Raw genomic sequence first — 14,089 nt, forward strand, 5'->3', positions numbered from 1 at the left:
CCTTTTGGGCTTAGAATCACATTGTTTCCCTGTTCCCAAAACATGTGCATTTTGCCTCATTTTTATTCCAAATATCTTAATGGGCACCCAAGCTCCACATTTGGCTACTAAGAACAAACATCTTTAAGCAGCTGCATCTTCATTGTAGTTGAGGGTGAACAGGTTTAGAAGGAAACCGAAGTGCCTAAATTCCACTCAAGTCCAGATCTGTGACAGCCTCTGCGTGTTCATCACCTCACAGAGGAGGAGCTGAGCCTCTTAGGCTTGTTCTTCTGCAGGTACAGGGTGCCCTAGTGTTGGCAGGACTGATCTAGTCCAGGGACTTCTTGTCTCAGTGTGGTGGAAACCCAGAAACAGCCACCTTTCTGGGAAAGCTCACACCTGCCAGGTTGGACTGCATGAGGTACAGGTATGCCCGGCAGTCATCTTAAAACGGTGTTGGGATATCTGTGAAAACTTAAGTCAGTGATTCTCTTAAGTAGGGAAGTCTAGGTTCATTTTCTTCCTCCACCTACTCAAGCTTACAACTTCTGCTACCTGTGAGACCTGTGTCATATCTCTCCTGTATATAAAAGTGAAAGAGAGAGACTGAGGCTCATCCATTGTCTGGTGGGGACAGCAGTCCCTGGAAAAGAGGAGCCAGCGGTTCAGTCCCAGCATGCAGCATTACTTAACCTCCGGGATTAATGCCCAGGAGTTAGATCACCCTCCCAGGAAATACATCTCCTCATGCAGGTGGGGCAGTGGGGACTGGGGCTCCCCTGTGCAGGGTGAGTGTTGATCAGCAGGTGCCAAGACATGGTCCCTAATACCTTAGGATAAAGAGATATTGGCATCTAGCCTCAGGTATCAGCCCTTGTCTTTAGAGAGGAAAATAGATGTTGTTTAAAATATGAAATGTGCTCAAAAATGCCTGCCTGGCTTGCGTTGTGAACATGCGAGAGGCATTATTTATTTTCTTTTTCATAAAATGACTGTGTATATGAAATATCATGCACTTGGAAGTAACGATTTTGAGAACTGCATTTGTAAACAGAGGGAATGGTTTAGGTTATTTGACTTGCTTCTGTGCTTTAAGTTATAAGAAAGTAGGGATGTTAACTTTATTTAATGAACTCAAGTAAGAGACCAATATGTAATATGCAGAGATTACCTGAAAGTGTCATCTTCAGATTTAAGCTCCCTGTATACACATAATAAACCTGCTAGTCAGTGAAACCTGGGAGTTTTTTTCTAACTTTATTCTTCATAACACAAGTATTGTGTGCTTAGTTTGAGTCCATTTTGAATTTCAGGTTAAGCTGCTTTCATATGGCTCTGTTCAGTACAGAAATAAGATTGAGTGCTGATGAAGATCTCTGACCATTGACTGCAGTGGCTGACTTAGGTTTTATTAACAGATTACACAGAGAGGAGGAGGGCTGGGCTCAAAATTAAATGCTGTTTAAACATACTGGTTTACCTATACCCAAAATGAGTGCAACTGCATAGGAAGGAGGTTGGGCTAAATATGGCCCAGCGTTAAGTGGTCCATGATCTGAAAGTTGCCTTTTATTAGCAGCACAGCTTAGCTGCACACCTAGAGCCAAGCACCCTGTGCAGACTAGGTGCAGGCTCTGTCCAAACACAGGCTGTCTGGGCTGCAATGGCTCTGTGCTTATTCACAAGTCTGTAAGCTATACTGCAAAGAGCCAGCCCCATGAAGCTATTGTCAGAAAGCTAGAGAAGCAGTATCAGCATTGCACTATCCAGAAGCCAATTTGTCATTACCATCGATAGACATTGATGATGATTTCTTTATTAGTAGGAAGGGGTGGGGTGCTTGTTTTTATTTGCAATACTTCGTTGTTGTACTAGTCTTGGTGGATCTTTAATCTGTCATACAAACTTACATGTTACTAAGCTTCTGCTAATAATAGCACTTTATTGGTATTTTTTCTATTAAGCGTGCCCTGATCATTCTTATCCTTCCCATTCTGAGCGTGTTTTGGAGAAACCCAATGTTTTGACTGTGAGGGCGGAAACAGGAGGGAGTTAATTCTGGATTTGAACAAGAATTGGCAAGTAAAATTAGAGATTAATTTCCTTTATCCAGGTTGCTGACCATATGAATCAGCTTGTGGAAGTGGCTTGTGCAGCCTGTCTTGCCTCATTAGCATGGGTGACTTTGTGCTTTCTGTAGATGAAGGCAGGGGGCAGGGAGAGGAGAGAAGCCTTGTGCAAAGCCAGGAGTCGTGTATCTGTGAGGGTCTTGGACAAAGACAAATGGGTTCCTCCTGTCCCCTTATTAAATGGGGACAGGACTCCTGCTATAACCCTGATAATGTTACTGTTTATCTTACCGCATTGGGACTCCTTGCCACTTTCCTGGGTTGTTCTCCTCCAAAACCAGCTCTGGATTGGTGCTGTCCTTTCAAATTTTTCCACACCAGCTCATTCACTGACACTTGGCCACACCACATAAAAAGAAAAAAGTCTCTTTCCCTCTGTCCTTCTCTTCTTTACTTGCTTTGTCTGTGCCCTTGCCATAACTTCAAGCCACCCTGCAAACTTTCTACTAACAGATTGAAGGGGAGTGGTCACTGATTCACAAAGTTGTGTTTTGAAAAGCAGTATTTAAAATTAATGGTAACTGTTAATTAAAATTTAGCTGCAGTGGGGTTTTTCCTTACTATGATCAGTTATTCTGATTTGTGTCTGGCTCAGTGTTCGAAAGGACTTCCCTTGAACCTGATTGTATTTCAGCTACAAAGTTTACCTCTTAGTCTCTGCAGGAAGCTCTGAGCATCTCATATTCTAATTTCTTTTTTCTTTTTTCCCCTCCAACTAATTTAGTAATCTTAGAGATGCTTGGTACAAGTATATGTGTTTCAGGGATACGTAGCTCACGGGAAAATGTAGTGTCTGTTATAGTAAGGTTTTGCCTGTCAGGATTGATGGCTCCACATACAAAATATTCCCAGATCTTAATCCAGAGGAAAGACAAGCTTGCTGCTATTTTGTGGGTTTTTAAGAACTCTGAGGACAGAAAGAACTATGAAAGTTCAAAGCACAGTTGTTTCATTCTTCCTCTTCCATAATGGAATTGTGTTTGAGCCACAAGGTATCTCTGACAGAATTACCTCTGCTAAACTTGCAGTTTTCACAAGGAATACATATGTCAACTCTGGGTTGTGAGGAATGTAGCAGTGGTGATTTTCCCTGAATAAATTAAATAAGCAAAAAATAAATGACTCCACTGGGAGGCGAGAGGTTAGTGGTGCCTATCTCTGGAAGTAGCTGTTTTAAGCACAAAAGATAAATCAAGAGGTTTGTCTCCACTGCACAGAAGCTGAAGCACCTCATCAGCAGATATTTCCTGTCACTTGTGGCCAGCCTGGATAGTTTCTCCATTGGGAGCTCCCGCAGGGATTTGTTTAGCTGGCTGACATTACACTACACAGCTGCTATGATAGGAGAAAGTTGGGAGCATATTTACATGTCAGCTCAGGTAACATACTAGTGGAGGAGGCTGGCTGTTCTGAATTACGCTTTGCAAACAGTCTTCTGGCACAAAAAAGTTAAGGATAATCCCTCCTCTTGGCAGACTTAAGAAAACTTGTACATACATGTGTAAGTATAGTTTTACATGTTTTTACAGCTAAAGTGAGGTAGTAATAGCTCCAGGCTTCACTGGCTTGCTGAATCATAGAAATGTTTAAGTTGAAAAAGACCTTTAAGATCATCAAATCCAGCCTAACACTCCCAATTCCACCACTAAACCATGTCCCCAAGTGCCACTTCTACATGTCTTTTAAATACCTCCAGGAATGGTGACTCAACTACTTCCCTGGGCAGCCTGTTCCAATGCTTGACAACACTTTGGTGAAGAAATTTTTCCTAATACCCAATCTAAACCTGCCCTGGGGCAACTTGAGGCCTTTTTCTCTTGTCCTGTTGCTTCTTACTTGGGAGAAGAGACCAACACCCATCTGTCTGCATCCTCCTTTCAAGTAGCTGTAAAGAGTGAGAAGGTCTCCCCTCAGCCTCCTCTGCTTCAGATCAAACACCCCCAGTTCCCTCAGCCGCTCCTCATATAACTTGTGTTCTGGATCCTTCACCAGCTTTGTTGTCCTTCTCTGGAGACACTCAGCACCTCAATGTCCCTCTTGAAGTGAGGTGCCCCAAACTGAATACAGTATTTGAGGTGCAGCCTCACCAGTGCCGAGTACAGGGGGACAATGACTTCCCTATTCCTGCTGGCCACACAGTCTCTAATACAAGCCAGGATGCTGATGGCCACCTTGGCACACTGCTGGCTCATGTTTAGCCAGCTGTCAACCAGCATCCCCAGGTCCTTTCCCACCAAGCAGCTTTCTAGCCACTCTTCCCCAGGCCTGTAGAGTTCATGGGGGTGCTGTGACCCATGTGCAGGACCCAGCACTGCTGCTTGTTGCACCTCATGCAGTCGGCCTCAGCCCATCAATCCAGCCTGCCCAGATCCCTCTGCAGAGCCTTCCTGCCCTCTGGCAGATCAACACTTCCATCCAAAAGTGATGAAGATAGCAGTAGTCATGCAAACTTTTCCTCGTATTTCAGCTGCCTCATATTTCAATTCTGCGCCATGTGCCACAGTTGCGGATCTCTGCTGAAGAAATCCTTCTGTTTCCAATTATGTGAAAAACTTGATGTTTTTAGCAAATGAGGTTTAGGCTGAAACTATATATAACCTTTTCCAAGACTCATACATACCTACAATCCAAGTAAGAGGATCTTTGTTTTATAGCCCTCCAGTATTCAAGCTACCTTCATCTAAATACCTAAATTAAGAAACTGATCTCCTGAGCTCCCTGATCAATGTAGAATCAGAAACTGAATCGGAAAATGAACCTTATGTTAGAAGACCCTTTATCTGTCTGCTTTCTACAGACAGGTCCTAGGTAAACAGGTAAGGTCTTGACATTTTATGATTATAATACAATCCTCACATAAGAAGCAATGTACAGTAAAATAAAGTGTCTAGTGCTCTCAGTTCATGCTGAACTTTGGCACTGCCAAACATGTCTAGTACCAAAGGACTGGGATGTAAGCAAAGTCACAGTATACTCCAAGCATATATTTCAAACTCCTGTCATTTCATCATTAGGCACCTTTGCTGCTTCTCATGGGTAAGTTTCTGTAAGTACTGCAGAACCCCTGCCTGGCTTGATCAAAAACCACAAATGCTCTGTCCTTCTAAATAATTGTTTTTCATAAGTTTCATCAGCAAAAAATATTTCAACCCGTTCTTGTCTTAAGCAATTACATTTTTATCATCTTTGAATACCCGTGTGTTTGCAGAGCACTCATATTAGCTATTTAGAATAATAGTGCTGAGAGGGTCCCCAGGGCCCTGAAACCTGCAGCAGTCAAGTGCAACCCACAGTAAAAAGCAGAGCACTGTTGGCTCCCAGGTGATTCATTCAGTTGCTGCTAAGAAGCATCTTAGAGGACTATTTCAGGAAGCATGTTTTAGGACAGAAGACATGTTAGCTAGATGTTGAGAACCAAACCACACATTACTGATACTTACAATGTCGTTATTTGGCAGCCCAGAAAAGCATAATAAAACAGAATATTTCTTTCCTTCACTATTATTTGTCCTACATTTCCTGTTGGCCTTATTTTATTATAATTGTTAGTAAAAATTAAGATCCTGCACTAAAGCATTTAGAAAACACAACACTGCAGGCCTGTAAATCTTTGTAAATCAGCCTGGAATTTCATTCTTTCCAATACATCATTATCTCTTCTCATGGCAAGTTGCTCTAATTGCAAACTATCTAGATGAGATCCCACCCATGCATAGTAAAACCACCACAAAGCATAACCGGATGAGTCTTAACCGTTCTTGGCAGTAGTCAATCTCTCCTACCCCAGTGGCTTGTGGAGGTATTAAAGGAAAGGAGAGATTCAGTGTGTTTAAAAGAAGGTATTGGCTACTTATTTTTACAGTGAGGAGGAATCCTTTTGTGGATGGGGAGGAGAAGGGAATCTCCAGCAATAAAAATGTCAAAACAAATCCATGAACCCCTTAATGACTCAGAAATGCCCTTTGTTTCAGCAGCTTCACTGAGTTGTCTGCCAGTAGCCAAACACCACACTAACAGTTACATTCCTTTTTCCCTTGTATTTAAACTAATTTTTAAATCTGTCTTCCGTTTCTGCCTAGCTGAAGGGAAACAGAGGCAATATGCCTACTCTTCTAAATTGGGCTCATGGCCATTTTTTTACTACCTTTCAAATGTTTTAATACAAATGGAGAGCAAAGCACTCTGCATAATTCTTGGCAAGAGTGCAATACTTGACTCTCTTTAGAAAACCATGAGTAGCCATCGCTGCACTTGGGACACTTGGATCAAGGAGTTTGATAAGGACTTTTTGCATGGGAAGATCTGGATCCAGAGTTAGTGATTGATGTGCGTGCTGCCTGTTGTTGGTGTATGTTCAGACATTTTCCAAAATAATCGGGCTCAGCAGATTGTGGGGTGGACTGTTAGGAACATAGCTATAAAAGACAAGGTTTTTTAAAAAATGTTTATTACTTTTTCAGGTTTCTTGTTTTCCTGTTCCCGCTGTGAAAAAAATCAACATAACATGGAGATGTTCAGATCTTTAAAGTGTTATAAAATGGGCATGGAAAAGTCACTGGCAACAAGAGGAAGCCAAAGGCGGCACCTCACTTTGTGTAAACCTAGTATCATAAAACATGAAAATCCTTTCAGAGTGTGTGGCTTTCAGGTGTGTCACATACATAAGAGTGGTAGCAGCTAAATATGCCAGATTGTCAGGTGATTTTCCTTAAGAAATATAGCAGCACTATCTATTCAACAATTTCTGTTAATTTCCCATGAAAACTTCCTAGTTAAACATTTCTTATAAAAAGTAAAACTTGATTCATCCCTTCATTCATCTCACCTTTACTACCTACTAACCCAGTTACTCAGGCAAGCGTATAGGAAGATTTGATGTCTTTTTTTTTTTTTTTTTTTTTTTTGAGTTGGAAAACTTCCATGGCAATGTAACAGCCATTTACACCTTTCAAAATTATCACTATCCATTCTTGTTCTTACATGGTGGAAGTTACCGCCAGCATTGACTGCAAGCACACTGTCCCTTGTGGAGCTTATAGTAACATTTACTAGCCAATACTGTTGTATTCACAATGGGATATGTGTCTCAATGAGAAGGGGAAGAGGAGAGAGGAAGCAGCTAACAGTATTGTACATACCTAGGTCTTCTTTTTGTTGTCAGAACTTCCTGTGTAATTTTTTTTCCCCTAGGTCTTTTTTTTTTTTCCTTCTTCTTCTTCTTCTGTATGGGACTTTTTTTTCCTGATACATTCTTTCTTCTTTTGCCTCATCTCACTTGGAGAGAGCCCCTTTCAAGTGAGTCCCACTGTGCATATGCTGTTCCTTCAGGGTGTTACCTGAAATTTCTCTGAATAGTTCTGCCCATCCTTCTCAGAAGTCTTTAATTCCATGAAAAATCCTTCAGTAGCAGTTCCTACAGCTGAATTAACAGTTTCTGAGACTGAAAGGCAATCCTTTTCTGGAATCTCCTTGGGTTGGTCCTAGATCCCAGGCAGACTGTTTGAAATGGAATAAAATCAAGGCCACACACCTTTCAGTCTGTCCTTTTCCCTCCTGGCCTGGTGGAACCAAGGCATCATCCACTAGTTCAGGATTGCAGGCTGAATCCAGAAGGCTGAACTTTCCTCTGAAGTATAGGTCTCATTTTAGTGGCTTTAGTTTGAAATACAGGTGGTTTAAGTGTCTTTGCACTGAAATACCTCCTGAAATAGACGGCTAAATTCAGATTACATACCGTAGGAAGTCATGAGATACTGCTGCGCTCTCCAATCTTCTCTGCATTGGGGAACACCAGTGCAGTCACATACCACTGAAAACTGTCTTCTAAATACAAAATTCTCCAGAGCTGCACCAATGAGTTTACAATCTTTGGTTACTTTAGCATTGTAGTATAACTTTATCCCTACTTCTGTTGAGCCTGGTATTCTGTGTATCCCATATTTTTCATTTTCACCTTTTTCAGTTCCAGGTGTTCCTTTTAAGATCAAAGCATTTAATTTTTATTTATAAGTCTGCAGTTCTGCAGTAGCACTTGTAAGTTGCCATTCACTGTGATGCTGAAATTCCCATTAGGCTGATAGTCATCCCCTGTTTTACTATTAGTACTGCTTTCTGTTATTACACACTAGCTACGCTCCTGAATTCTTCCCGTCCTAGAGCAGAAGCGATAAATATCTAGGGACTTTTGGTTTGTTTGTTTTAAAGAATGAAATATTAGATAACAGAATTAAAGAAACAAATTATATTAGAAAAAAAGGACCACGTCAAATTGAAAGAGTTCAAGTATCCTTTTGCATCTCTAAAAACACCAACATGCCCTCTCTCACAGATGTACAAGTCCTTCATGGCTCTGTTCTTTTATTTGCTTTCACCAATACAAAAATAATTTTACTCAGTCCAGTGAAAACAAAGACCTGGTTGTCAGCAGTTTGCAGCAATACAGACAGAATAGCCTGATCCCCCAGCTTTGTTTTTGTCATTGGAAATTATTACACTGCAAGATAGGCTAACTTTTCTTGGAACTGCTTGTTTTTCTGTTATTTCAAATGGGAATTAAAATTGTGTTCCATGCGTTACCATTACTTACATTATTCCTCTGAATTTTAACAGCCTTGAGTCAGCCTATGAAATTTCCCATCCCCCCAAATCCACACTTATGGTCTGCCAGTCCACAAATCAACTTTCCAGTAAATGTTTAATCAGTTTATGGCAGAAGAGTCTTTTTGTGTAGGTTTCCAAAAAAGTTAGATTTAACGAAAGCAGTCAGACAGTCTGTGCATGTGTGTCCATCTAACCATTTGGCTAGCTGGTATTTGCAACAGGATGTTTAAATACCTGTTGACCAGCATCCCCCCCTCTCCAGAAGTGTCGTGAAAATAGGCAGTTGTGTAGATGTCCCAATGCAGCAGGCTTGCCTACTGGCAGAAAAAAAATCTACAAGCCTTAGCAGACACACAAGGATCCACTTGGGAATGAGAGAGCAGAAATACCCAGACTGCAAGAAACTCTTCAGTCAGCTTGCATGGTACAAGACCCTGAAGAATTTGACAGCAAAACACAGATCTGCGCTTTGCTGTTTCTGCAGCCTGTGGATTGCACAGTAGCCGGGGACATTGCAAGAGATGTTTGGGAGGAAAGTCTCATCTTTTCACATTCTTTGCAGGGTCACTAGTTGATATTTAGTGAGTTGATGTCATTAATGTTGATGTTTAAATAAGTCAGATGGAAGAGGCTCTAGAGGCACCTGTTTTGCTGTATCAGCTGTGAAGACAGCTAGCTCAGGTGCAGGCCTGTGTTGCAAACACCTGTATGTACATGCGATCCAATGCATCCCACTTCCATGGTCTGTCTGTAGAGGGGCAGGAATAGGACCTTTTTGGAGGGAGGCTTTCATCCGTCACTGTACCCCACTCAGACCTACTGATGTCAGTGGGAGCCCTAGGTTTGTCCCTTGCCACCACTGGGGGACAAGGCCTGCTCAAAGTCACAGCACTGGAAGCAGATCCGGGAGTGGTTGGCATGACTGCTGGCACGCTCCAGAGGGCTGTTAGTGGCCATGCAACTCAGCCGGTGCTGTGGCAGGGGGAAACATCTTTGGTAGAGAGAAGCACCTGCCCACCCCTACCAGGACTGTCAACCTCCTTGTGTGAACCTCTGCTGATTTCTTGAAAGCTAAGATGTAAGCTATTTATTTTTGTAAGAAGACTTACTGTGCGCTAACAGGTAAGCTTCAGAAGCATGTATTTCAGTAATTAGCCCAGCTTGTTGCTGAATCAGATGTATCCATCAAGTGGTTCAAAAAAGACTGTACTACTAACTGTGGCTTGGTCAAGAGCGTGCACTGCCATCCTTGCTGCTATTGCAGTGTGAATGGGCTGGGGTGGGCTGTGGCTGCGTTTTAAGCTCTTCTCCTCTCCATGTTTGCAGGATTTCACACTCCCACCTCTAGGGATGCCAAGGAGAGCAGCATGGAGAAGGAGCACTCCTCCTGGCCTCAGTAAGCACAAGATGGCCATCCCAGGTGGCACACACTGGCGGGTCAAGGCTAACCCTTTTGGTGTGGTGGCTGCCTCCTTAGTGAGCCAACTGTCTGGCCAGCAGAAGATAAGCGAGCCACCTCTCAGCCAGTTCAGAGGGGTGTATTTACCTCCTGCACCGCACCCTTTAAACAAGACGTTAGTCAAAGGTGGCAAGTGGAAGGATGTGGACAGCACCCAGGAAAAGCGCAGGTCCTTCCTGCATGACTTCTGCAAGAAATACAACAGCAGAAAGAAGTTGCAATCCCACCTTGTGCACCTGGTGTCAAGAATTTATGTTGAGGACAGACACAAGGTCCTGTACTGTGAAGTGCCAAAAGCAGGTTGCTCCAATTGGAAAAGGGTCCTTATGGTGCTCAATGGACTTGCTGCTTCAGCACACAACATTTCCCATGATGATGTGCACTATGGAAAGCATCTAAGGAAACTGGACAGTTACGATCTAAAAGAGATATACACACGCTTGAACACATACACCAAGACTATATTTGTACGTGATCCTATGGAAAGACTGGTGTCTGCCTTCAGGGATAAGTTTGAACATCCAAACAGCTATTATCACCCAGTATTTGGAAAGGCAATAATTAAGAAGTATAGACATAATGCAAATGAAGAGGCATTGAAAACCGGATCAGGAGTCAAGTTCAAGGAGTTTATCCAGTATCTATTAGATTCCCATCGCCCAGTAGGAATGGATATTCATTGGGAGCAAGTCAGTAAGCTCTGCTATCCCTGCCTCATCAACTATGATTTTATAGGAAAGTTTGAAACCCTGGAAGAAGATGCCAACTACTTTTTGCGGCTGGTAGGTGCTCCAGACAAGCTGAAGTTTCCTAAATTCAAAGACAGACACTCCTCTGATGAGAGAACAAGTGCAGAAGTAGTGAGGCAATACCTAAAGGAATTGTCTGAGGAGGAGAGACAGCTGACCTACGATTTCTATTACTTAGATTACTTAATGTTCAATTATACATCACCAGTCGTATAGCAGAGAATAGCTTCAGGCTTCTATTAGATATTAATCATTTTGGGATTCAAAACAACTACTTTGATATTAGCCCTGAAAGGAAACAAAGTTACTGCTAAGTGGAGTTGTCTTGACTTAGTGGGGATTTTATAAGCTTGAGTGATATCACTTGACATTAAATTATAGGAAAATGCACAAAAAAAAGACCTGTAAACAGCATAAATTGCACTAAAATGCCTGAAAAAGCTGCTTTTACCATTATGGGTTATACTGTGGAAGTGGTAGCGCAGCCAGCTGTTGCATTAGCTTACCTAATGTTCTTTTAATGGTTTAAGAAAAAAGCATTCAGAGTAGCATGATTCTTTTCTGGTGTGTCTGCTTTAGAAATTGGTTTTGAACTATTTTTGAATGTATTTTTTACTTTCTGTCACTTATTAATAAAGAAGCATCGGCTAATTTTCTAAAATGTTTGCAGTGTTCTCAGTTGCAAGGCTTGGTTATTTGATTACCATTAGACTGTAGCTGGTTTTAGACGTGATTGGTTTTTATTGAAGGATGATCTTAAACATGAATGCATAAAACTACAAATAACATAGCAGGTAAACTGTTGAGCAGAATAAATTTGGGTAGCCTGTGATCTGAAGTCCCAATCCACCGCCCCATTTTGATTGATGCACTAGAGTCAACAAACAACCCTCCTTTCAGAGAACTGCCACATACATTAAAAGGAGCATTTTAATTTACACTGGAGTCAACCACAAGATGCATGCTGTGGTCCCAAAATTCAAGATAGTCTTGATCTTTGGTGATAGGGCAAAGCCTTAGGGTGGTAGCAGTGGGACATTTTAAGGTCTGTACTAAGAAGCAACACCATTGCAACCGCTCTTGTTCTGCCAGTGTCTGATCATCAGCCCAGCTCCCAGCAGTTTGTTATACAGGTGTGTTTGTTATACATTGCCTCCCAAACCCATGGACTGGTTTTGTCCCCAGAGCTTCCTGAAGTCACCTGTGTTTTGCTGTCCTTCCTGCCTTGTTAGAAGCCACCAAACCCCAGGGGTGGGGTGAATGTGCAGTGTTATGTGGTGGGATGAGTACTGATGATTTGTCCTAGAGGTAGTTGTCCCACAGTCCTGGTTATAAAAGGAAAAGGTACCTTCTATCCTCCTCTTCCTTCTGCTCCCTCAAATCTTGTCTGACTAATCCACGCGGTCATTCCTGCAACCTGCAGTTGCACGTGGTATTGTAGGATAGGTGGCCAGGATGTCCGAGGAGCAGGAGGAGAAATTTCTGCAAAATGGATTGGGAGAAATCCCAATGCCCTTCCAAGATAAAGATGACGGCTGTTCTTTGCTTCCCCGAGTGGGCTGGGGCATCTAGCTCCAGTGTCTTGATATAGCAAGTTGCAGAATAAAGAAACAGCCTGGTGGGAAACTGATGCAAGTAAAATGTGCTTTTCCTCTGTTCCCAACCACTGCTCATGGCTAGTGCTATTGCTGTCCTTTCCCTCATCTCGGACAAAGGTACAGCTTCAGTCCTTCTACAGAAGTAATTGTGGGTCCCTGCTGGAAGGAGAGACCACTTCCTATGTGCCCTTGCTGCTTGTTTCTCCCTGAGTTTTCTCCTCAGAAGAGGAAAAAAGATGCCCCCATGGTGCCAGTGTGTAACTGAGCAGACTCTGCACATCTCTCCTCATGGCAGAATGAGTCGCTCCCAGGCAGAAAGGTAAAAGCACAATGAGCAGCCCAAGTGGGAGGGGGTGCTGTATGTGACTAGCAGTACCTGTAGCTGAAGCCAGCGTGTTCCCTGGGGCTGTCAAGCAAAGAGGAGGAGAAGGAAAGACCCCACAAGCCATCATCACCATGAGGTGTGGAGGGGTGCAGGGATGCCTTGGATAGATAAATGCACACACCGTTAACCTGTGTGAGCTGTTGCTGTGCCTAGACGGACCCATAGATGTTAACACCAGAAGCGTTTGGGGCAGGATATCCAACCACTGAACTGCCCCGATGCATGTCTTTCCTCCCATGAAAAATGTGTCCCTAAATCTGCCCTTTAGACTCAAGATGGTGTCTGACTCACACCTTCCCTGGCAGAAATTCCTCCTGATTTCCCTGTGGGATCCATCCCAGAGTAGAGAGCACTGGAGCTGCACTGCTCTTCCCGGGGCACCATGGGGAGGGCAGAGAGGTAGTTCCTTGCAGCCACCGTCATGCTGGACACCAGCACGCTACTGCTCCAGTGTTGTGCACCATGCTAGGTAACGGCTGTTACCCAGTTCCTATGTGTCTCTACCCATCATTTTTTTTTGTTAATTTGGCCATGCATTTTCATGACTGTTGCTCACAAGTGGGATTATGTATTAGGACATTAAAGAGCAGATCCTGCCAGAGTTTTGATTCTGTGTCGTCAAACCTCCTAACTCGTGAAAACTGCCTTAGATTTCACTTGGATTTGATGTTGGTGTAAAAAGCATCTTTTCCATGGGTGCAGTGGAGCTGTCTAGATCCTCTGCTCTTGTAAGTATTTATTCCCACCTCAAATCCTGAATGAGTCTCTCTTGCCTTGTAGGGAGGCCACTGAAGATGTTGAATAAAAAATAAATGGATGGTAACCTTTGGATGTCTATATACTTGCTTATTCTTGTCTGTTGTGGATATGTACTAATTATTATATGTCAATTGTTAATTGACAGAAATGAAAAAGGCTCGTGTACCAGTATTTTCTAAAAAACATATGAGGAAAAAAAGGTTAACATGCTAATAAAGAATGGAGGCCAGTTTATATATGTTTTGTATGAATTCTTTAATTCAGGGAAATAAATAGTAGTAAATGACAAAGTCTCTGAAAAACTTAAGTTTCACCTTGAGCTTGCTTTAGTGACAAACTTTCAGCCTATCTGATCAGGAAACAACAGAGATTCAGGGGCTGTGGGGTTGTAATTGTATTGAAAAAGCTGTACAGGCTCATAAGATTTA

The 14,089-nt window shown here is 42.6% G+C and overlaps 1 protein-coding gene across 2 annotated transcripts in view; it reads left to right on the plus strand.

Annotated features, from left to right (window-relative positions):
* CHST9 (carbohydrate sulfotransferase 9) overlaps positions 1-13,872 on the plus strand; it is a 96,697-nt gene extending 82,825 nt beyond the window's left edge. For both annotated transcript variants that reach the window (XM_005433880.3, XM_027797754.2), the window contains exon 5: positions 10,038-13,872. In XM_005433880.3, coding sequence (XP_005433937.2) covers positions 10,038-11,135 — 1,098 coding nt within the window. In that variant the 3' untranslated portion in view covers positions 11,136-13,872. The remainder of the gene's footprint in view (positions 1-10,037) is intronic.
* The last annotated feature ends 217 nt before the right edge of the window (positions 13,873-14,089 follow it).

Source organism: Falco cherrug, chromosome 3, assembly GCF_023634085.1.
Source record: "Falco cherrug isolate bFalChe1 chromosome 3, bFalChe1.pri, whole genome shotgun sequence".
Classification (NCBI taxonomy): Eukaryota; Metazoa; Chordata; class Aves; order Falconiformes; family Falconidae; genus Falco; species Falco cherrug.